We start from the raw sequence: 22979 nt of genomic DNA, 5'->3' as shown, positions 1-22979 counted from the left end.
ATGGACTATCTGATGCTTGTGTGGCTGTGTGTTTTGTATTTATATAGCCATTAGGTTGACAAGTGTGTTCTGTGTCATTATGGGATTGTCCTCTTTGCAAAATGAGAAAGAGTTTTCTTTTTTCAGTTATATTCAACAGATCACAAGTGCTATGAAAATTTCTAACCATCAAGTAAAATAATTTAAAAATTGACAACTGCAAACCGCTTTTACACCATTTTAAGTCTTACTTATTATAAAGATCTCCAAAGTAATATATTACAGTAAAACTCAGGTTCCTCTTGTAATCCTGTAACATCCATAAGTATGCATTGGGAAGATGACTGGTTTACCAAGCTTGATTCAAACGTCATGGGTTACAACATTTAAATTTGCTGACAGTCTCATAAGGTAAGGTGGTGAGAAGATACCGGGGGAACCAGCCCCCAGTATTTTAATGTAGGTTCTTTTCTATTTTCCCAAAGTGTCGGCTGGTCTAAGAAATAAAGGGAAAGAGTACAAAAGAGACAAATTTTAAAGCTGGGTGTCCGGGGGAGACATCACATGTCGGCAGGTTCCGTGATGCTCCCTGAGCTGCAAAACCAGCAAGTTTTTTTAGCAATTTTCAAAGGGGAGGGTGTTTACGAATAGGGTGTGGGTCACAGAGATCACATGCTTCACAAGGCAATAAAACATCACAAGGCAAATGGGGGCAGAGCGAGATCACAGGACCAGGGCAAAATTAGAATTGCTGATAAAGTTTCATGTCCCGCTGTGCATGCATTGTCATTGATAAACATTTTAACAGGAAACAGGGTTCAAGAGCAGGGAACCGGTCTGACTAAAATTTACTAGGCAGGAATTTCCTAATCCTAGTAAGCCTGGGGGCACTGCAGGAGACCAGGGCGTATTTCATCCCTTATCTACAACTGCATAAGACAGACACTCCCAGAGCGGCCATGTTAGAGACCTCCCCCTGGGAATGCATTCTCTTTCCCAGTGCTGTTCCTTGCTGAGAAAAAGAATTCAGCGATATTTCTCCTATTCGCTTTTGCAAGAAGAGAAATATGACTCTGTTCTGCCCGGCCCCACAGGCAGTCAGGCCTTATGGTTATCTCCCTTGTTCCCTGAAAATTGCAGTTATCCTGTTTTTTTTGGATGCCCAGATTTCATATTGTTCATACACACATGTTTTACAAACAATTTGTGCAGTTAATGCAATCATCACAGGGTCCTGAGGTGACATACATCCTCAGCTTACAAAGATGATGGGATTAAGAGATTAAAGACAGGCATAGGAAACCACAAGAGTATTGATTGGGGAAGTGATAAATGTCCACGAAATCTTCACAATTTATGTTCAGAGATTGCAGTAAAGACAGGCATAAGAAATTATAAAAGTATTAATTTGGGGAACTAATAAATGCCCATGAAATCTTCACAATTTATGTTCTTCTGCCATGGCTTCAGCCAGTCCCTCCATTCAAGATCCCTGACTTCCTGCAACAAAAAGAAAGTACAAAATTATGATGTTATTTATAACACAACTCTTAGCTTAAACTTCTACTGACATTTTCCTAAAGATTATAAAGTATATTCATAATAGATCATTTTGCTGTCAGCCTCTTGAGATATGTTTCTTTTTATGCTAAGTAAAATGTAACCTCTTGCCACAACTAAGATCTTTTCTCTTTATTGATTTTTAGTGTCTAAAAAGCACGGCAAGCTCATTACGTTCTTACGAACATTCATGAAGTCTCGTCCAACAAAACAGAAGCTGAAGCAGCGGGGAATCTTGAAAGAGAGGGTGTTTGGTTGTGACCTGGGGGAGCACCTTCTAAATTCTGGTTTTGAAGGTAAAAATAAAATGTGCAAGCTTATACTTTGAGTTTCTGACCTCTCCATATTGGTTCACTATAACCAATTATGGAGTAGATTTAGTCAAATGATATCTGTTTCATTTCAGTTCAATGCATGTATTAAGCTTTCTCAGGTACTCAGTTCTGGGTGGAGCTGAGAATGAAAAGTCTAAGAATGCACTTTGGCATTAGAGATGTTCGTGTTCTATTCAGGAAGAGTAGGACATTCACACAAAATATATTACAACCACCCTGTTATTTTGCCTGAGTTTCTATTTCTCCCTAGATAGCTTCTTCAGCCAGTTTTGCCACCCACATTTTATCCTAAAATATTTATCTAATTCTTCTTATGGAAAAAAAACTGTCAGAGTTTTGAGACATAAAATGCCAAAATCAATCTTCCAATTTTTTTTGTTTTTAAAGAGACAGGGCCTTGATTTGTTGCCCACGCTGGAGTGCAGTGGCGTGATCATAGCCGACTGCAGCCTTGAATTCCTGGGCTCAGGCAGTCCTCCCAGAGTACTGGGACTACAGGCATGTGCCACCACATCTGGCTAATTTTTATTTTTCATTTTACTTTTGTAGAGAATCTGTACTTTATTTTTTATAGGAATCTATATTCCTTTCTTTATAAATTAAATTATGAATCAAGAATTTAGTTGTTGGATGGGGGGATGGATAGGAGGGAAAGAAAAAAAGGAGTTTTCCTTTTATATTTAAAAATAGCACTTTCCTCTAGCATCTCTTTCAGAAATGCCAGAAGATGAAGGCAGGATCTACCTGTGATGTTGCTAAGTACCAGAAATAGGTGATTGTGAAATTCCAAATTAGTATGGGAAATACCCATTGTGCCTTTTGAGAAGACCATTAGTGAAAAACAATGGTAAAGTAATAATAATAATACTGAGTTGATAGTATCAAGTTCAAATTAAGGTCTTGCTCATTGTTTAAAGAATATCAGTGGACTTAGGAATTTAATGCAAACTGTACCATGTTTCTTGAGAGAGTAGACAAAATGTTATTTCAAACAGATGTTATTCCCAAATTAATACCAACTTAATGCAGATCCCTAAAAAAACAAAAACAAAAACAAAACCCTGAGGATTACTTTTGCAACTAAATGCACATGGAAAACTCAACCAGTGAGAATGTCAAAGAAAAAAATCAGTAATAGGATGGGAGACATCTAGTTTTACTATATATTAAAACAATATTCAAAACTAGAAAAGCAGAGTTTTCACTGGGTGCAGTAGCTCACGTCTGCAATCCCAGCACTTTGGGAGTCTGAGGCAGGCAGATAGCTTGCGCCTAGGAGTTCGAGATCAGCCTACACAACATGGCAAGACCTGGTCTCTACCAAAAATACAGAAATTAGCTAGCGTAGTAGTACGCACCTGTAATCCCAGTTACTTGAGAGGCCGAGGTGGGAGAATCACCTGAGCTTGGGAGGCGGGGGTTGCGGTAAGCTGATTTCACGCCACTGCACTCCAGCCTGGGCGACGGAGCAAGACCTTGTCTCAAAAAAAAAAAAAATTTTTTTTTTAAAGGCAGAGTTTTGTGCTGAGAATGAAATGTGAGTGAAACAGCTTAGAGCGTTCAGAAATAGTTCTTACTGTACATAAGAATCCATTGTGAGAAAAAAGTATGGTTTTAGAACCATGTCACATGGAAGAGCTATTTATAATACATACTGAGATAATTAAATAGCAGTTTTGAAAAAAATTCACACTTCATCATACTGAATATAAACTTCAAATGTATAAGTTAACCATTTTAAACTTACAGAATTGCCAATGTGAATTGATTTTGTTTTGAGATAAAATAAATAATAGCTTTCTCAGATTTAAACAAAAAACAAAGAGATGACTTAAATGTATATATACTTTTCATATAATGAAAAATAACAATGTAGAGGGAGAGGTACCATAGACAAGGAAATATAATCATTTTTTGGATATGATGAAATGCTGCTATTATAGTGTATGAGAATATCATTTCAGATTTTTTAGAAAATTAAAGTAATTTTAATTACTGAGTAAAAGAATGGAGAAGAGATACAAACATTAAACTGTCACAGGGCTATAAATAATAAACAAAATACAGAAAAATGTTTATCCTTATTTGTAATCATGGAAATGTATCTTTAGGCGATTTTGAAATACCGTTTTACTTTGGTAAATATTAAAATAACAAAGCTATTTTTCTAAATTATGATATCCAGTGCCATAAATATCGTAGTGATTTTTACCAATAGGTTCAGAATCGTTGGTTTCAGAAGGTTCTGAGTTAGCACTACCTTTTTGGAAAACATTTGACATTTCATAGCAAGACACTTTATAGTGTTCCTTTCATCTAATGAATCCATCCTTAGGGACTTATCTTAATGTTATAATTAAATAGAAATAAAAGTGTTCATCATAGCATAATGTATGAGAACAAAGAAAACGAAATACCCAACTTTGGGAGAATGTTCTTTTTTGAGATGGGGTTTCACTCTGTCATCCAGGCTGGAGTGCAGTGGCCCAATCGCAGCTCACTGCAACCTCTGCCTCCTGGGCTCAAGCTGTCCTCCTGCCTCAGCTTCCTGAATAGCTGGGACTATAGGCATGCACCACCACACCCAGCTAATTTTTGTATTTTTTGTAGAGGTGGGATTTTGCCATGTTGGCCAGGCTGATCTCGAACTCCTGGACTCAAGCAATCCACCCACCTTGGCCTCCCAAAGTGCTGGGATTACAGGCGTGAGCCACCACACCCATGCAGGGGAATGTTCTATAAATGTTGAAGCTGTTAAAAATTTTAAGTTTGAGCTGGGTGAGATGGCTTATGCCTGTAATCCTAGTATTTTCGGAGGCCAAGGTAGGATCGCTGGAGGCCGGGAGTTTACACCAGCCTGGGCAGCATATAGCAAAACCCCATTTATACAGAAAAAAATACAAAACGAGCTGGGCATGGTGGCACACACCCATACTTCTAGCTAGTTTGGAGGCTGAGGTCGGGGGATTGCTGACCCCAGGAGTTGGAGACTACAGTAAGCTATCATCTTGCCACTGCATTCCAGCCTGGGCAACAAGGCAAAACCCTGTCTCTAAATAAATAAATAAAATAAGTTTGAATACAGTGTAGGAACCTGAAAAATATTATCTATAAATAGTAGATACAACTTTTGAAAGTCTGGATACTTAGGTGATATGAGAAATGAATATAATTAAAGTATTAGAGAATATTGTTGAGATTTTTTTTTCTTAGTTGTCTTGCTTTTTCAATTAAAAAAATTAGAGGAATATTAGAAATGAATTTAATAATCCTGGAAGATTAATCCCTCTTTGCCAAGTTAAACTCAAATGACTAGAAAAAAAATTAACTTGTGACCTTAAAGTGTAATTGAAATTCAGTAAACTTTAGGAGCTAGAAACCTCAAAGACCAAGGCCAGATATATTATACTTGGCATATTAAAATAATTTCCTGTTTCATCAGGGTTGGTAAGAAATGAATAAATATTCATAAGAAGGATATTCATTTGAACATTCAGATGAAGCCTAAATTAGCAGGAGAAGGGAAACCTTTGAAGTTTATTAACTAAAAATTAGGAAATAGAATGGTTTTTTAATAGCTGAGTGATTTAGTATTTTGTCTTTGATTTAATGAATATGTGAGGAATTTCAGTTTTTTCAGATTTTAAGACTTCATAGGGGGCTGGGTGTGGTGGCTCATGCCTGTAATCATAGCTCTTTGGGAAGCCTAGAAGGGAAGAGCACCTGAGCCTAGGGGTTTGAGACCAGCCTGGGCAACATGGCACGTTTAACACCATGTACCATGTTAAACCTTGCTTAGATGTGATCATTAATATGAAAGAGAGGCCCAGCAGGGTGGCTCACGCCTGTAATCCCAGCACTTTGGGAGGCCGAGACAGGTGGATCACCTGAGGTCAGGAGTTCAAGACCAGCCTGCCCAATATGGTGAAACCCTGTCTCTACTAAAAATACAAAAAGTGGCCAGGTGTGGTGGTGCATGCCTGTAATCCTAGCTACTCAGGAGGCTGAGGCAGGAGAATTGCTTGAACCTGGGAGGTGGAGGTTGCAGTGAGCCAAGATCATGCTATTGCACTCCAGTCTGGGCAACAAGAGCGAGACTCCATCTCAAAAAAAAAAAGAAAAAAAAATGAAAGAGAGTTTTCCAATTTGTCCTGCCATGCTCATTAGCTTTCAAATATCAATTCAATTTTAGTTGTGCTTAGAAGTTTCAGTTATGTTTCCATTCTTCATAAGGATGATAGGGGAGGACAGAGGCTGTTATATCACTTCTTTCTGAAAAATAGCAGGTTAAACTACAGTGTTCATCTGTTCCCTAATTATGATAAAATCTATTTGAGTGGAACAGAGTTTTTTGGTATCATTGATTTTTTATCATTGATTTTTTTGTAGGGACAGTGTCTCTACAAAAAATTTTTAAAAATTAGCTGGGCATGGTGGCACGTGCATGTGGTTCCAGCTCCTTGAGAGGTTGAGGTGGGAGGATCTCATGAGCCCAGGAGGTCCAGGATACAGTGAGCCATGATCACACCATAGCACTCCAGCCTAGGCAACAGAATGAGACCCTATCTCAAAAAAAAAAAAAAAAAACTTCATATGTATTGTCCATGACCTATAACCACAGTTATATCATATGTGTGTATATATTTACACATACAAATATATATAGAGACTATTTTAAAGTCTAAATTAAAACAATGAGAATTGATTATATATTTTAAACTCTAAAATAATTAGAATAAAATGAAGAAAAAATGATTATATATTATATACATAATTGTGAGGAGAGGCGAGACACATACAGTATATATAATATTGATATATATCATATATAATTGTTCTTTCTCAAAGTTTAGACTTTAATATAGTCTTTACCCTAAATAAAATTAACCTTGCACTAGATTTTTCTGAGAAGCTCGTATCAAAATTACGTTTTATGTGCTTGCTTCGACAGCACATATACTAAAATTTGAACAATACAGAGATAAGTGTGACCCCTGCACAAAAATGACACACAAATTCGTGAAGCATTCCATATAAAATAAAATTTTTTTTTAAATTATGTTTTGCTAAATGGTTAATTCTCTGAATATTTCCTAGTGAAAAATCAGCTTTATAGGGAGATTATCTTATTATACTTTCTAAACTTCTGAGTACCTCTCTGTTGGAGCAAGTGACAAACTTGACCTGTGTCTTCTGTACAAAGTGTTGTAAGAAATCACATAGGAGCCTGACAAGGCAGTTGTCTTTTTATTCTTTTATGTGTGGTCCCTGCTGTTCAATCAGGATTATCATAGAGTTTTAGCTATCACAAACCAGTGTTTATAATTGAGTGTATTAAACATTATATCACAGTTATTTGTAGAACTGATTGTTTAAAAATCTGCCCACAAAAGAAGTAAATAAAAATCTGCCCACATAGTACTTTTTTTGAGCATAGATTATACTGATTTGTCATTTACTTTGGCATCCTTTTGTTTTGTTTTGTTTTGTTTTGATACGGAGTTTTGCTCTTGTTGCCCAGGCTGGAGTGTAATGGCACAATCTCGGCTCACTGCAACCTCCACCTCCCAGGTTCAAGCAATTCTCCTGCCTCAGCCTCCTGAGTAGCTGGGATTACAGGCGCCCACCACCATGCCTGGCTAATTTTTTTTTTTCCTGTATTTTTTGGTAGAGACAGGGTTTCACCATATTGGCCAGGCTGGTCTTGAACTCCTGACCTCAGGTGATCTACCTGTCTCAGCCTCCCAAAGTGCTGGGATTGCAGGCATGAGCCACTGCCCCCAGCCTACTTTGGCATCCTTATCTATAGCTTTAAAATGTTGTGTTGGTGGTGGTGGTGGTGGTGGTTGTGTGACGTTAATTTCTTTTTCTGGTATCGATTTTTTTCATAAGACTTAGTATTTTTTTTTTTTTTGGTGTACATATTTAAAACTGAATTTCATTAAAAGTTTGAATTGAGATCACTAAAACAAAATAGAGTTTTATAGAAAACTAGGTAAAATTATGTTTGGTACAAAATATTACAAATATTTTGAAACCCTCGGAGAGGACTCTCTGTTGCCTGAACATATTTCTGTGTTGTATGATATGCACAAAACTTTAAATGAGAGCACAGTAGGAAAAAGCAAGGCCCAAATAACACCAGAAATTAATCCTTTTGGTAGTCATATTAGGTAGAATCATGATGCACATTCTAATAGGTCACACTGTACTCATGTCCCTTTAGCCTGGAAACCATCTCCCTGAAACTGGAACTCAGCTTTTTCATCTGTATCTGTAATGCTTTCATGATGCCTGGAAAATAGAAGAGACTTAATAAATACATGATTGATGAGTGAGTGAGCAAGTGAATGAATGAAGAGAAAAGAGCAGAAACGAAACCAAAACTGTCAAGAAAAAAAAATCAAAGATCAATTCTTGTCATACTTACTACCTACTTCTTTTAGCCATATTCTAATTTTAAGGATCATCGATTTTAATTTAAATATGTACTTCTTATTCTGTTGTCATATGATGATATTTTAAAAACTAAGAATGTAATATCAAAGTAAATCAGAAGTGTATTATGTGGAGAATGTGGGAATGATTCTGAAAGTCATACCGTCTTTTGGAGGAAGCATTTTGGAGGTTTCTAATGTTATATTTTGACTGGGTCATGATTCGCTGTGCATTTGGCTGGTTTGTTAGATGGTTTGGGGGTAGCTAGTAAATAGCCTTTTTTTAAAACTAGGATTTTTTTTACAAAATATATTGGATTTCTTATATTGCTTTCCTACTCTTTCGTGAAAAAATAAAACAGATCTTTTCTTCTTTTTTCTTCTGACATTGTTTTTCAGTTTTTGCTCCTTTTCTTCAAGATTCAAGTTTATGCTTTTCTTTCATTTTGCCACCTATTTGTATTAAATGACTCATTTGTTTCCCTTAAACTTATAAGTAATAGTTATGTAATTTTATTTATTAAGCTCATTATGTGATTGTTGTATAGACATTCAGTCCTTCTACTCAGGGAACACAAAATATAAGAAAACGATTCAGATGCTTGCCATGAAGTATTACGTGTGTAGAGACTTGGACATATTATCAGGAAAAGACCTCTAATTCTCCGTATTTTCAATGTTTTCCTACTTATTTGGAAGAATAAACAGATATGAATCTAATAACACACAGATATACACATCCAATGAAAATTACCGATACTTTTTTTTATAAATGGTAGCTTATTTTTATGAAAAATTTATGTGTGCTCGGAGAGCCTGATAATATGGAAATAAAATACTGTGCTCTGAAGGGTTTTTCTTGAAGACAAACCTTTTGTGTACCTGGGTGAATCAGCATGCTCATTTGGAGCATATATAATGAGAAGCATCTTCTCAGTGCTTTACAGGAAAGAATTTTGACTATTTTCCTAAGTAATGATGTTAATTATCCCAGTAATCTCTAAATACATTCCCTTTGAAGCAGATGACTGAAATTTTGTAGCCCCAAATTTTATTATTCCACTTCCAGTTTTTAGAATTGAAACCTAAGACACCAAGTTTATCATTGGTGGGACAATGTGAGAAATAGAACCCAAGCTTTTATAAAGATGCTATGTATTTTGCATATCATTTCGACACAGAGGTTGCTTCTAATATCAATTAAATCCACAAGAAGTACCCAGCAATTCTACCTGCCCTTCATCTTTCCTACATAACCATAACCTTTTCTTGTTACTGAAAGTCTTGAATATTTTTAGAGGCAGAAAGCATGTAGTTGAAAATGTATTCATATGAAAACTAAGGTTCCTTCCCTGCTAACTTGACCAGATAATGACCATTTCAGGCTCTCAGGGCACTGGTAAATTAATTCACTTGCTAATTTTATACATTGTGTCAGGACGGTGTTCCTGAGTTTTAAATATACAAAGATGGACGATGCATGGTTTTGCTCTTGAAGAGCCCACAGTCAGAAAAGGGTAATAGTTGTATGAACAAATAAATGATAATTTTGAAATATTTTTCTATGAGCACATAGAACACAGTGCTCAGCCACCTCTACTTGTGGGTATTCAATGAAGGCTCGCTAAAGAGTGATAGTTTAGCTGGATTTTGAACAATAGCCAAGAATTTTTTCTATACGAAGAGCGTTATGGGAGAGAGTCCAGCTAGAGGAAATTGTTTTGTGAAGAAGTCATAGCATGGTTGGTTTGTATGGCAAAAGGTAACACTTCACTTGGCCTAGGGTTGTGGAATATGGAAATACAATAATAATTAAATGTAAATTGTGAAAGGCCTTCTCTGCCAGGCAGTATATTGCAGTAGTTAAAAGCATTGGCTCTGACTGGATAAAGAAAAATGTGGCACATATATACCATGGAATACTATGCAGCCATAAAAAGGATGAGTTCATGTCCTTTGCAGGGACATGGATGAAGTTGGAAGCCATCATTCTCAGCAAACTATCACAAGAACAGAAAACCAAACACCACATGTTCTCACTCATAAGTGGGAGTTGAACAATGAGAACACATGGAATAGGGAGGGGAACATCACACACCAGGGCCTCTCGGGGGGTTGGGGGGCTAGGGGAGGGATAACATTAGGAGAAATACTCAATGTAGATGATGGGTTGATGGGTGCAGCAAACCACCATGGCATGTGTATACTTACGTAACAAAACTGCACATTCTGCACATGTACCCCAGAACTTAAAGTATAATAAAAAAAGATATATGTATGTGTGTGTGTGCGTGTGTGTGTGTGTGTGTGTGTGTGTGAGAAATAAAAAACAAAAGCATTGGCTCTGTACTTGGACTGCCTGAGTTGGAATCTCTCACTTCTGCCAGTGTTTCCTGCCTGCCCTTGGGTAAAACTTACTCTGTCTAAGATATAATTTCTTCTCTGTAAAAATTGGGAATATATAGTACTTTCCTTGTAGGATATCTCTGAAAATCAGAGAGTATGCATTGTAAAGTACTTAGCCTGGCATATATTTAGTACTTAATACTATCAGCTGCTGGTTTTTGTTTTTTGATTTTTTTAATCAAAGATGAGGTTAAGTTTTAAATGTTGTTATAGGATCTGACAGAATTTAAAGATGGATTGCATGAAGGACAATAAAAGTCAGGAAAACCAAGGAAAAGTTGGTTATAATAATAAAGGAATGACAATATACTGTTAATGAAATACATTCACTAAAATTATCTTATTAAAATGTCTTATTTGTTTCATTTGCCACTCTGAATGTTTCATCTCTAGTATAGTAGCTCTTTGCAGACCAAATTTTCCAAGCATTTCTTTTCAAGGATTTTAATTAACCCTATCAAATGATCATACTAAAGTCTGTAAACTCATCAATCTGCATTGCAAAACAACTATTGTTAAATTCTCAGCTGCTGTAAATGTTTGAATGGTTATAAAATGTTTTATCATATATTTTGAAAATTCTGTTTTATACTGCATGCCCCAGCATAGCTGTCCAGTGTATATTCATAGAGCTAACCAGAGAGAGTGCCCTGTATTACGAGCTGATAATATAAAGTCAAAATGTCAATAAAGTTAATGTAAATATGGCCAGGAAGTTACAAGATTCCATCTATTTGAAATTGCCTTGGGCTTTGCATTATATTGGTGTTTTGTTGATTGAATAAAGTCAGAATTTGCATTAACTATGAAAATATAGAAGATCCTTTTCTAGAAGCAAAACTTTGTAGCACTTACAAGTAATTATGTTGTTGGGACAAGCATTTAACTTTATATATTCATTTGCTATATATGAAAGTCAGCTGAACAGCCGTATTTCTTAAAAATCTGGCATGGTGTTAGGACTAAACAGTTCACTTTACTGTAATGTGTAACTGTAACATGATCTAAATGAGTCTACTGCAGAAGAGAGACTGTCCTAATAATGTATGAACTCTCTTACTCACTTAAATATCATGACATAGAACCAGTCTTGATTATTCAGGAATTAGTTATCTAATTTAGGTGGGCAATTAAATAAATATACCCTCATCATTTTTTGTAGTGGATTAATTTTTGCCCCTTTTAACTTTAATTTACAAATTTTATTTTACTTTTGTAAACTAAGACAATCTTATTTTTTGGCGACTTTGGTTCCAGTGAATACTACCAATTTCATCTGTTTCTTTACAAATTCTCTTTAGTGCCGCAGGTTCTTCAAAGCTGCACAGCATTCATTGAGAGATATGGCATCGTGGATGGAATCTATCGCCTTTCTGGTGTGGCCTCCAATATCCAGAGACTACGGTAAAATCTTATATGGCACTTTTTCACTCCTTCTTAACTAATTAAAATGCAAATATTTTAAAACAGATTCACTTACTTTGATAACCTATTTTCATTAAAGATAATTTAGATAAAATAGGAAATAATATACATGTTATTGTCTCTGTATACTTTTCTAAATGGCATTTTTTTCATCTGTAGTATCAGAGAACCATGCACCTTAATCTCTTCAGTACTTGTATTTTGTCTCTTTATAGTGTTTGAAGACTTTAGCAAATTGAGTTTGAACCAATGACAGCCATGAGAGAGGAAATTTGCATTGTAATAAAATTATTCTTTAGGTGTTAATTAAAATGGATGGGAATGGAACATTTTCTAATCTCCTTTGACCCTGATTCTGTGTTTATGTTCAAGTATGCATCTCTACATATTTCACATCCTCCCCAAATCTTCTCTGAGACAAAAACAGTGACAAACACTGTGCCTGCAATATTTTATTTTTGCTTAATCTCTTGGATTCTAGACTATTCTTGACATGCCATTACCCTTTCTTTTTTACTGTAGTACATGATAACTGCCATTATTCTGTAGAGATTTTAATACTTTAACAGATCATAGAGCCCATCTCAGTTTTGGGAAATACATGCTTGAAAAATACATAAATTAGTTCTTGTACTAAAGACAGTTTCAGTCTTCAGTTTAAGAGAAAGTAAATCTCATATTGTACACACACATTAATCCTCTAGGTAGATGATAAGTGGTCTCATGCCCGTGGATGAATATTAATTAACCTCCTGGAGAGTGAGCTTACTCTGCCTTACTATTCTGTGTACAACTTTTATTTTACTCATTCTAATGATACAGATTTTCCTGCCTATTAAAATTTGTTGTTAGCTAGGAATTGCTTTATGTTGTTTCTGACTTTTTTATCCTGCGCTGGGAAAGCATTTCTGTGTTGTACAATCTGTATCTGAGGAATTTCTGCTCATAATTGTTCATAGATCAATTGCCATTCAACACTAGTCTCTGGAATTGCCAAAATATTGGATATTCAAGTCATTAGCAATTAGGAGTCCTGTTTTCAGACTGTTGTACTATAAGAGCTGTTCATTCATATGTATCTCAGAGGCTATTGTCCATTTTAATATTAAAGCTGTGCCCTTAATTTCCACATAGAAAGACATCTATCTTGTACTAAGACATCCAGTTGTTGCTGAAGTCCAAACACAACTTAAATGAAATATAATTAATGGAAGATAATAGCAACTCACTGAGATAGAGCTGAACACTTTTGGAGCTTATGCTTTCTGTTTTTAAGACACATATTTGCTCTCCTCAATCAAATGATTTGCTTGTCCTCTTCTGTCTACGTCAGCCATGAATTTGACTCTGAGCACGTCCCCGACCTGACGAAAGAACCGTATGTTCAGGACATCCATTCTGTGGGCTCCCTATGTAAGCTGTACTTCCGGGAACTCCCAAACCCTCTGCTTACCTACCAGCTGTATGAGAAATTTTCTGTGAGTACAGGCTACTTTTGAATCTAATTCTTTGTGGAACTTTGCTGTGCTTTTGTTCAAAACACATGAACTTTGGTTTGGTCACATGTAAGAAATAGTTCTGTGACTGAAATGACTCCTTAAAAAAACAAATATTGCCAGCTAGTCGGTGGTCTTTGCTGTTTTCACATTGTCATTCTTGTGCTTTCTGACTTTGAGCTGCTAGTCTTGTCACACTTAATACTGATGACCATCAAGCCTTTTTAAAATTAGTTTCGTAGATCTCAGTGTTCACACTGTGTGGAAACAGTTTACTTCCTGAATACAATGTTGTGTTTCCTCGCCATTTCGCATCCAAGAGCAAAGCAAGTTGATCTCAGAGTGAAAACTGAATTGTAAGTGAACTTTCATTTTTACTAACAGAGCTCACTAGTTTACTTTGTACTGTGACTCTTCTAGGATGCAGTTTCAGCAGCAACAGATGAAGAAAGGCTGATAAAAATCCACGATGTCATCCAGCAGCTCCCCCCACCACACTACAGGTCAGCCACAGTGGGTAAATACCAGGCAGAGGTAGAAGTCGGTTGACCTGTAAACGTTTTTTTTTCCTTTGGATTTCTATTTAAACTTCCTTGGAGTTCTAATTAAACTTCCATTTCATATATATATATATATACACACACACACGCACACACACACACTATATGTATGTGTACCTATATGTATATGTATATGTTTATGTATAGATATTCATTTGTCCTTAGATCCCCAGGGCCTGGCACACTGTTTAGCATTCCATAGGTACTTAAAGGTTGAATGAATGAATGGATGGACAAAGGGATGGCTGACTAAACTTGGGGGTTTTTTGTTTGTTTGTTTTAGTTTCTTCTTTGGTTTTATTGTTGTTGCTACATTTTAAAACCTAATTTGATTTGTGTGTTAGTTTGGAGTGTTGGAAATATTTATGGTTATGTCTGAGAAAGCCAGAATAAAATTGAAAGTTACTTTGCCGGTTAGAAAAAGACAACAGTAGAAACTAGATTCCAGTATGCAAAGGAACAAAAGATACATTTTAAAATTCCAATTACTGACAAGAAATTAAAGTCAGCAGATGTTCTAGTAATATGCAAATTAAGTAATTTAATTTTTTTTTTCAAAATGACATTGCTTATGTATATATTTCAAAAATCAGCACTATAGGCCAGGCGCCATGGCTTACACCTGTAATCCCAGCACTTTGGGAGGCCGAGGTGGGTGGATCACCTGAGGTGAGGAGTTTGAGACCAGCCTGGCCAACATGGCGAAACCCCGTCTCTATTAAAAATACAAAATTAGCCGGGCATGGTAGCACGCGCCTATAATCCCAGCTACTTGGGGGCTGAGGCAGGAGAATCACTTGAACCTGGGAGATGGAGGTTGCAGTGAGCCGAGATCATGCCACTGCACCCCAGCTGGACAACAAAGCAAGACTCCATTTAAAAAAAAATTCTAATTGTGGTTTCTGTTTAATGTTTATCACCTTTGCACCATCATAAACGTCAAAAAAATCATAAATTGAACCATTGTAAGTTGGAGACTATCTGTATACAATCTTTCTAAAACATAAGGTACTTGAGGTCATGAATTCTGTCTTGTTTATCACTGTATTTCCAGAATAGAGTCTTGCAGATAGATGTCCAATAATATACACTGCATATATGTTTTATATCTTCTGCACACTATTTTATAGCTTGACTATAGATACTTATATGTATATATATCCTAATATTATCCTCTTTGCCTGTCTTCTAATATATATTATATTACTTACCATGTATGCCCTACCTGGATTTCATACCTTGCCTGCTATTAATATGTACATGTATATCTCCTGCTTTATAATGTATACAATATCTTGTGTAACTCTTTTCTTCACTATAACTTATATGTGTGTGTATCTCCTACTTTATATATCTTTTGATATAGACTTTTTATCCAAAATTTTAACATTAACATTTCTGAATTCCTTAGATGTTCTTGAAAAGCGTAATTTTCCATCATGTTCTCTCATTTGGATATGCCATGTTATTTAACCTTTCATAATTTGCATATTTAATCTACATATATGGTGGTATGGGGTGTTTTCTATTTCCTTTTTTTTTCTGAGGCAGGGTCTCACTCTGTTACCCTGGCTGGAGTGCAGTGGCACAATCTTGGCTCCCTGCAGCCTCCACCTCCCAGGCTCAAGTGATTCTCCCACCTCAGCCCCCCAAGTAGCTGAGACCACTGGCACACACCACCATGCCCAGCTAATTTTTTGTATTTTTGGTAGAGTTGGGGTTTTGCCATGTTGCCTAGGCTGGTCTCAAACTCCTGAGCTCAGGTGATCCACCCACCTCAGCATCCCAAAGTGCTGGGATTACAGGTGTCAGCCACTGTGCCCAGCCTTCCTTTTCCAATTTTGAATATTACTATGAGGGCCATCCTTTTACATGGAATCTAGATTATGTTTTTTATTACAGGATAATGACCTGGCAGTGAAATTCTGGAAATCTAAATTATTATTCTCAATATTAGACAATAATATCCAAATTACGTTCCAGGTTGCGAAGTTTTATACAATTCACACTCTCATCTGCTGAATATAAAAGTGCTCATTTTGTGGAATCCTGACTAAAATTCTACATTAACTTTTAAAAACATCCTTATAATTAGATAGGCAAACCAAATAGATGTCTTTGGTTTTTTAAATTTGCAATTCTTACAAAATACATTTCTGAAGCCCTTTAATCATTCCCTTCATTCACCTTCCTCAAGTAATAAAATTTTACATGGTTTTCTTTTTTTTTTTGGCTGAGGAGCCTGGCTTTATTCTATTTTATTTATTTATTTATTTTATTATACTTTAAGTTTTAGGGTACATGTGCACAATATGCAGGTTTGTTACATATGTATCCATGTGCCATGTTGGTGTGCTGCACCCATTAACTCGTCATTTACATTAGGTATATCTCCTAATGCTATCCCTCCCCCCAACCCCCACCCCACAACAGGCCCCGGTGTGTGATGTTCCCCTTCCTGTGTCCATGTGATCTCATTGTTCAATTCCCACCTATGAGTGAGAACATGCGGTGTTTGGTTTTTTGTCCTTGCGATCTAAATACGTTTCTCAAGCTTCTCACCTCTATGTCATACCCAGGCCAGCCTCACTTCGGTTTGTCTTCTCTTAATTATATACAGCAGAGACAGAGAATTACCATTTTAACTGTAAAGCAACTACAATGCCCTTGAATGCGCAGGCACTTTGGAGCCACTCTGACCTTGATTTGAAATGCAGCACTGCCACTGCTAGTCTGTAGAACCCCAGCAACCTTGACTTTGTCCTCGGTACAAGGGGAATGGTAATTCTGTGCTTGTTAGAGCTATTATGAGAATTAAATGAGACTGCTGGTAAAAGCCTCTTGAACAATGCCTAATGCCGAGTCTAACTATTATATTCCTTTTCCTCTCAAATTCATGTTAGGCCCATCTGAATCTTTGTGGCTCGGATGTAGGTAGACCACATTTTATCTTTCATTACTGTTTCATATAATACAGCCTTATATTTCTGTCTCCAATTCATTGTCCTTTTTTTTTTTTTTTTTTAAGACAAGGTCTCACTCTGTCACCCAGGCTGGAGTGCAGTGGCATGATCACAGCTCACTGCAGCCTCAACCTTCCTGGGCTGAAGCAATCCTCCTGCCTCAGCCTCCCGAGTAGCTGGCACTACAGGCATGCACCACCACACCCAGCTAATTGTTTTTACACTTTTTGTAGAGATGGGGTTTCACTGTGTTGCCCAGGCTAGTCTTGAACTCTCGAGTTCAAGTGATCTGCCTGCCTCAGCCTCCCAGACTGCTGAGATTACAGGCATGAGCCATCACACCCAGCCCATTGTCTTTAGTAGTTTTACTCTGGGCACTATTAGGTAGGACGCTTTGAGACATGCTAGGTGATAGATAATACCTCTGTGTGTGCATGCGCACAGACACACACACACACACACACACACACACACACACACTTGGCACTTACCTGGTTTAACTTACATTTAAGGTGATCATGTCTTGTTTTCAAAAGTACTCTTCCCTATTGTTTAATCACAATATATATGGAATTGTTTAAGTAAAGCAAATTTTAAGTAGTCAAGATAAACCAGAATATGAGGATTTGAATTAGGCTCTTCATTTCAAAAGCATATCCTTTGCTCAAATATTCTCCCCTTGATGCCTATTGGAATTTTTCTTGTAACTGTTTTAAGGCTTTTGAGACATTACTGTTTTCTTTCATAGAAGTGTTGAAATCCTTTCCTGTTAGTATGTCTGCTGCAAGTAGAATGGCATAACTTCAAAATATTATTTGTTCCAGAAACTAGCTTTGGTGGAAGATTCACTTCTAATAGTAATATTTCAACCTGTTAAGCAGAAAAAAAAGTTCTCTTGGGTTTGTATGGTCCCTTTCTTCATTTTGCTATTGCAAACTTAGGAATTAATTAGCAGGCTTTTATGTTCTATACTGCTGCATCATGTTTCTTTCTGTTAATATGTTGTATTTTATTTCCAGAACACTGGAGTTCCTGATGAGACACTTGTCTCTTCTAGCTGACTATTGTTCCATCACAAATATGCATGCAAAAAATCTAGCAATTGTTTGGGCTCCAAACCTGTTAAGGTAATTTGCATTTCACTTATTAATTTTAGTAGAACTAATCCTAAATAAAAGGCTGATTCATCAGTGTTCTTTAAGGAAACTTTTAAAAGATTAAACAAATCTGTTCTTTTTATTTGCGTCTCCCTAAAACAGGCAACTGGGCCTTAGCTAAGGGACAGTAAAAGTATGATTTCTTCCTCTGTTTGTCTGAGATTTACACGTTTAAAAAAAGAGGCCCTTGACGACTGCTATCTTTACAACTCTGTGATGAAAATGTTTACCTCACAGATCAAAACAGATAGAATCTGCCTGCTTCAGTGGAACAGCAGCTTTCATGGAAGTGAGGATTCAGTCTGTGGTTGTTGAGTTCATCCTGAATCACGTTGATGTGCTGTTCAGCGGCAGAATCAGCATGGCCATGCAAGAGGGGGCAGGTACGGCTCCGATGGCCCTTCCTACCAGGAGGGTGTGTCTCAGCTTCCAGAGGAGTAGCAAACCATGCATTTCTTATTGCAACAACAAAAACGTGTCACTGGTATAAGGCAGCTAATAATGTATGGCTGCTTACCAAAATGCACAATTTGACAGTTATTTTGTGTGTATATAGTGAATACTACATATGAGACCTATTGTGATCTAAGTTCATGACACATTAAAAAACTTGTCGTTCATTATTGATGTATATTAAAGTATAAAATGGAACAGAAGAAGAAAAATTGCTTCCAAAACTAAAAATATCTGAGTGATTGATCACCTTTCCTCATATCTTTTAAGAAAGGAAAACAGTTATTAAAGAGTTTTGTATGTGTGTATGTGTGCCACTGGTGTGTCCCCTTCAGTTTTTTATTTAATATAAAGCTTTTCTCATATCTTTTAAGAAAGGAAAACAGTTATTAAAGGGTTTTATATGTATGTATGTGTGCCACTGGTATGTCCCCTTCAGTTTTTCATTTAATATAAAGCACTATGGTTTTTGCTATTTAACATACTTGAAGAAAATTTGAAACAACAGATAGGTAGATAGATGGAGAGATAGATACTAACAAATTGAATACACTCACGTAGTTGACTCTCTTCATCAGCTTCCTTTTCTTTTTGAAGCTTCTCTATCAAGGCCCAAGTCCCTCCTGGTATCCTCTCCATCCACCAAACTGCTGACATTGGAAGAGGCCCAGGCACGAACACAAGCTCAGGTCAATTCTCCAATTGTGACAGAAAATAAATATATCGAAGTAGGAGAAGGACCTGCTGCACTTCAGGGGAAATTTCATACCATAATTGAGTTCCCACTTGAAAGGTAAAATTTGTTAAATCCTATTTTGGGATATGATTTTCATAGCTATGTCCTATTATTTTCTTTTAGTTTGCTTTTAATTTTGTATTTTAGTATTACTCTATTGAATTCTAGGCTAGTCCCAGAGAAACCTGTTTATTCGAATATGGATGATACTTACCGCTTCATGGGGAATGATGCAAATGATTCTTGCTTTACAATGTCATGTAATTTTATAAAAGAAGAACATCAGTGGTATAGGGAAAATTGTTTGGAAAAATAAGGATATACTGTCACTATATGGGTTGATTTTTCTCTCTGAACTATGTTGTTTATAAAGTTGTTTAGAAATAAGCTGTGTTGGAAGAGTTTGTTCAGAAAGTCAGGAGTGGACAGTGACTTGTTTGACGTTGGTTTCACATTAAGGTTAGAAGAGATTAATAGTGTGGTCTCCCAGCCAACAGCATCAGCATCACCTGGTGATAATTGCTAGAAGTGCACATTGTGCAGTCGTCCAGTCACACCCCAGACCCGCTGAATCAGAAACCCTGGGCGTGGGACCCAGCAACTGGTCATTCATCTAACTTTCCAGGTGATTCTGATGTCTGCTAGGACTTGAGAACCACTGCAGCAGTTCACTCTTTCAATGTCCCTTCCAGCTCTGAAATTCTGTTACTCTAAAGAAATGATAATAACATGGTTTCTGTATCTTCTTTACTAGGTTATAGTAGGAAGACTAATGTATGTAAAAGTTATTTTTGATGTCTCTGCTACTCCTTTGGCTATTACACATGAATGTAAGGATTTTGATTCTCTGGATTGGGTAGTACTAATATAACTTTAGAATTTGTTCTTCCCATATTTTAGTATACTCCTCTAACTTCCTTTCACTTCCTGTGACTAAAAACATTCTATCAGCAAAAAGTTGGAACATACTCTTACTTTGTCATCCTGAGTTTGTCTTTAGCATCTTGATTTTATATTCTAGTTCCATAATTTACTCAAAAATTTATTTATGGAGTAGTAGTTAAGAGAGTAGATACTGGGATGTAGATTGGCCTGAGTTCCAATTCTGACTCCATCATTTAATAGTTTTATAATGTTAAAGAAGTTATTTGAACTTCTTAGTGTCATAATTTCCTTGGCTGCAAAATGAGAATAATAGTACTTACCTCATGTGGTTGTATCTGATTTAAAGGAGATATTACATATAAGGCAGGTAGCACAGTGCCTGGCATTCAGTATATGTTTGTTATTATTCTTAATCCTTGTCTTCTTTGTTTGCCTTTATTCTCTACTCACGCCTAAAATCATTTTCTTTAACTCTGTGTTATTTTTGGACACTTAATATTTCCTATTCCCAGATACGTCTTATTTTCACTTATTTTGCAGTTTGTGAGGTTGGATCCAAATATGAAGATATGTATAAAAATGATCTTTGTGAAAATATTTACTAGTACTAAAAGCTGCATGTTTACTATCCATTTTCTGCTTTGGCTGCACTGTGTAGAGTGTGCTGTCTGGAAGGTGGATGTTTGCTTACTGTTTCACTTATGCCTCTCCAGCCTGTTTGGTTCTTTCTGTCATGTGTTCATTTCTTTTCTGTAAGAAAAGACAGACCCATGGCTATCTTAATGTTGATTATTTTTTCTCTTTCATAGAAAGAGGCCTCAAAATAAGATGAAAAAGTCTCCTGTGGGTAGCTGGCGTTCCTTTTTCAACTTGGGGAAATCATCATCTGTTTCTAAACGAAAGCTGCAGCGGAATGAGAGTGAGCCTTCAGAGATGAAAGCCATGGCTCTGAAAGGTGAGTGCCTGGGAGATTCTCACTTCTGCTGCTGTCATGATGGTCTTCGGTTGTTCTGGGCACATTCTTCATGTATTGTTATGATCTGCTTCCATAACGTGTTCACAGTTGTGTCACACATACAGAGTGTCTTCTCTCACCGATTCTTTATTCCTAAATTGAAGAGTAACATAAATTATATATAAATATGTAGAAGTATGCAATTTCTTTTCTTAAGGAAACTATATAGATTATATATAGTGTAAATGTGATTAAATTCACATATACCTTGTATATTGTTGTAAATAAATACTGCTATGGTATCTAAATTTATTGATCCGTATTTTTACAGATCTAAAAAATTTCAAAACTGTTTCAACATAACTTTCAAGTTTATAACTCTTTCAACTAAAGAAGGTATTTTTTATTAGATATCTCATTAATAGAGTATCTTATTAGATCAAATAAATCTATTACTGTCGAAAAACTACTCTTTTAAAAATAGTTTAAAAGCCATATTCTATTGATATTAACAACTTCTGAATCTAGGAAGGATAGTAGTACTTCTTAGATAATGTTAGAAGTATAATGTTCAATTCATTTAATTCGTCATTCAGTTTGCAATCATGTAGAGCATGTGCTAGCTATTTTGATAGCAGGCTCTGCAGATAGAAAATTAGGGTAGTACCTCTGCCTTCCAAGTAAAATTGGGAAGTCATACGTGTGAGAAAGTAAATTTTAGTGCAGAATCATAGTTATTGAAATAGTGGTTTAGGCTAGGTACAGTGGCTTACACCTGTAATCCCAACACTTTGGGAGGCCAAGTCAGGAAGATCGCTTGAAGCCAGGAGTTCAAGACCAGCCTGGGCAACAAAGTGAGGCCCTGCATCTACAAAATAATAATAATAATAATAATAATAAATTGCAAATAAGCAAGGCTTGGTGGCACATACCTCTAGGCTCAGCTATTCCGGAGGCTGAAGCAGGAGGATTACTTGAGCCCAGGAGGTTGAGGCTGCAGTGAGCTATGGTTGTGCCACTGCACTCCAGCCTCGATGACAAAGCAAGACATAGTCTCTTAAAAAATAAAAGAAATAGTTACATGAGACAGTTGTGGTAGGAATTGTCAACTCTTGTAGAGGAGGGACTAGTGGTTAGGAAATAACAACCTTTGATATGGGTTTTCAAGGAGAAGTAGGGATTCACCTAACTGACAGGAGACTAAGAATGGTATTTCAGGAGATGGGAGCAGAGTGAAAAGAAGCCAGCTGAGGGCTGAATGCTGGAGAGAAGCAATGTTTAAAGGTGGGAAAGGAAGAACTGTCATGAGAGGAGAGTAAGAAGAAATGATTACAAAGGTAGGCAGAGAAAAAAAGAGATGCATGCTATCCTCAGCAGGGGAGGAGGGGGTTAAAAAGAAAGTGTTCGTAGTGCTGCCAAGGGGTTAAAGAGGATGAAGATATTTAGCGAATAAGATTCACATATGTACGTAAAGTTACCTGTGTTAGTATCCCAGAGTTCCCGTAACAAAATTACCGCAAGTCAAGTGGTAAAAAACACAGAATTTTTTTCCCTCATGGTTCTAGAAGCGCAAAGTCTGAAGTCAAGGTACCAGCAGGGCTGTGCTTGCTCCAGAGGCTCCAGGGAAAAATC

At 36.5% G+C, this 22979-nt stretch overlaps 1 protein-coding gene and 1 non-coding gene across 15 annotated transcripts in view; both read left to right on the top strand.

Annotated features, from left to right (window-relative positions):
* Window positions 1-22979, top strand: part of ARHGAP32 (Rho GTPase activating protein 32) — a 317821-nt gene that overhangs the window by 282655 nt on the left and 12187 nt on the right. For all 14 annotated transcript variants that reach the window (XM_034934048.3, XM_034934045.3, XM_055095088.2 and 11 more), the window contains 8 exons: window positions 1686-1835; window positions 12019-12121; window positions 13476-13620; window positions 14059-14141; window positions 18181-18288; window positions 18556-18701; window positions 19369-19564; window positions 21202-21347. In XM_034934048.3, coding sequence (XP_034789939.2) covers window positions 1686-1835; window positions 12019-12121; window positions 13476-13620; window positions 14059-14141; window positions 18181-18288; window positions 18556-18701; window positions 19369-19564; window positions 21202-21347 — 1077 coding nt within the window. The remainder of the gene's footprint in view (window positions 1-1685; window positions 1836-12018; window positions 12122-13475; window positions 13621-14058; window positions 14142-18180; window positions 18289-18555; window positions 18702-19368; window positions 19565-21201; window positions 21348-22979) is intronic.
* LOC112441232 (U6 spliceosomal RNA) lies at window positions 6810-6913 on the top strand. The gene has a single exon (XR_003029177.1). It is a non-coding gene; the product is annotated as a U6 spliceosomal RNA (small nuclear RNA).

Source organism: Pan paniscus, chromosome 9 (genome assembly GCF_029289425.2).
Source record: "Pan paniscus chromosome 9, NHGRI_mPanPan1-v2.0_pri, whole genome shotgun sequence".
NCBI lineage: Eukaryota > Metazoa > Chordata > Mammalia > Primates > Hominidae > Pan > Pan paniscus.
The sequence above is the reverse complement of the archived record's forward strand: the minus strand, read 5'-3'. Positions and strand labels throughout refer to the sequence as shown.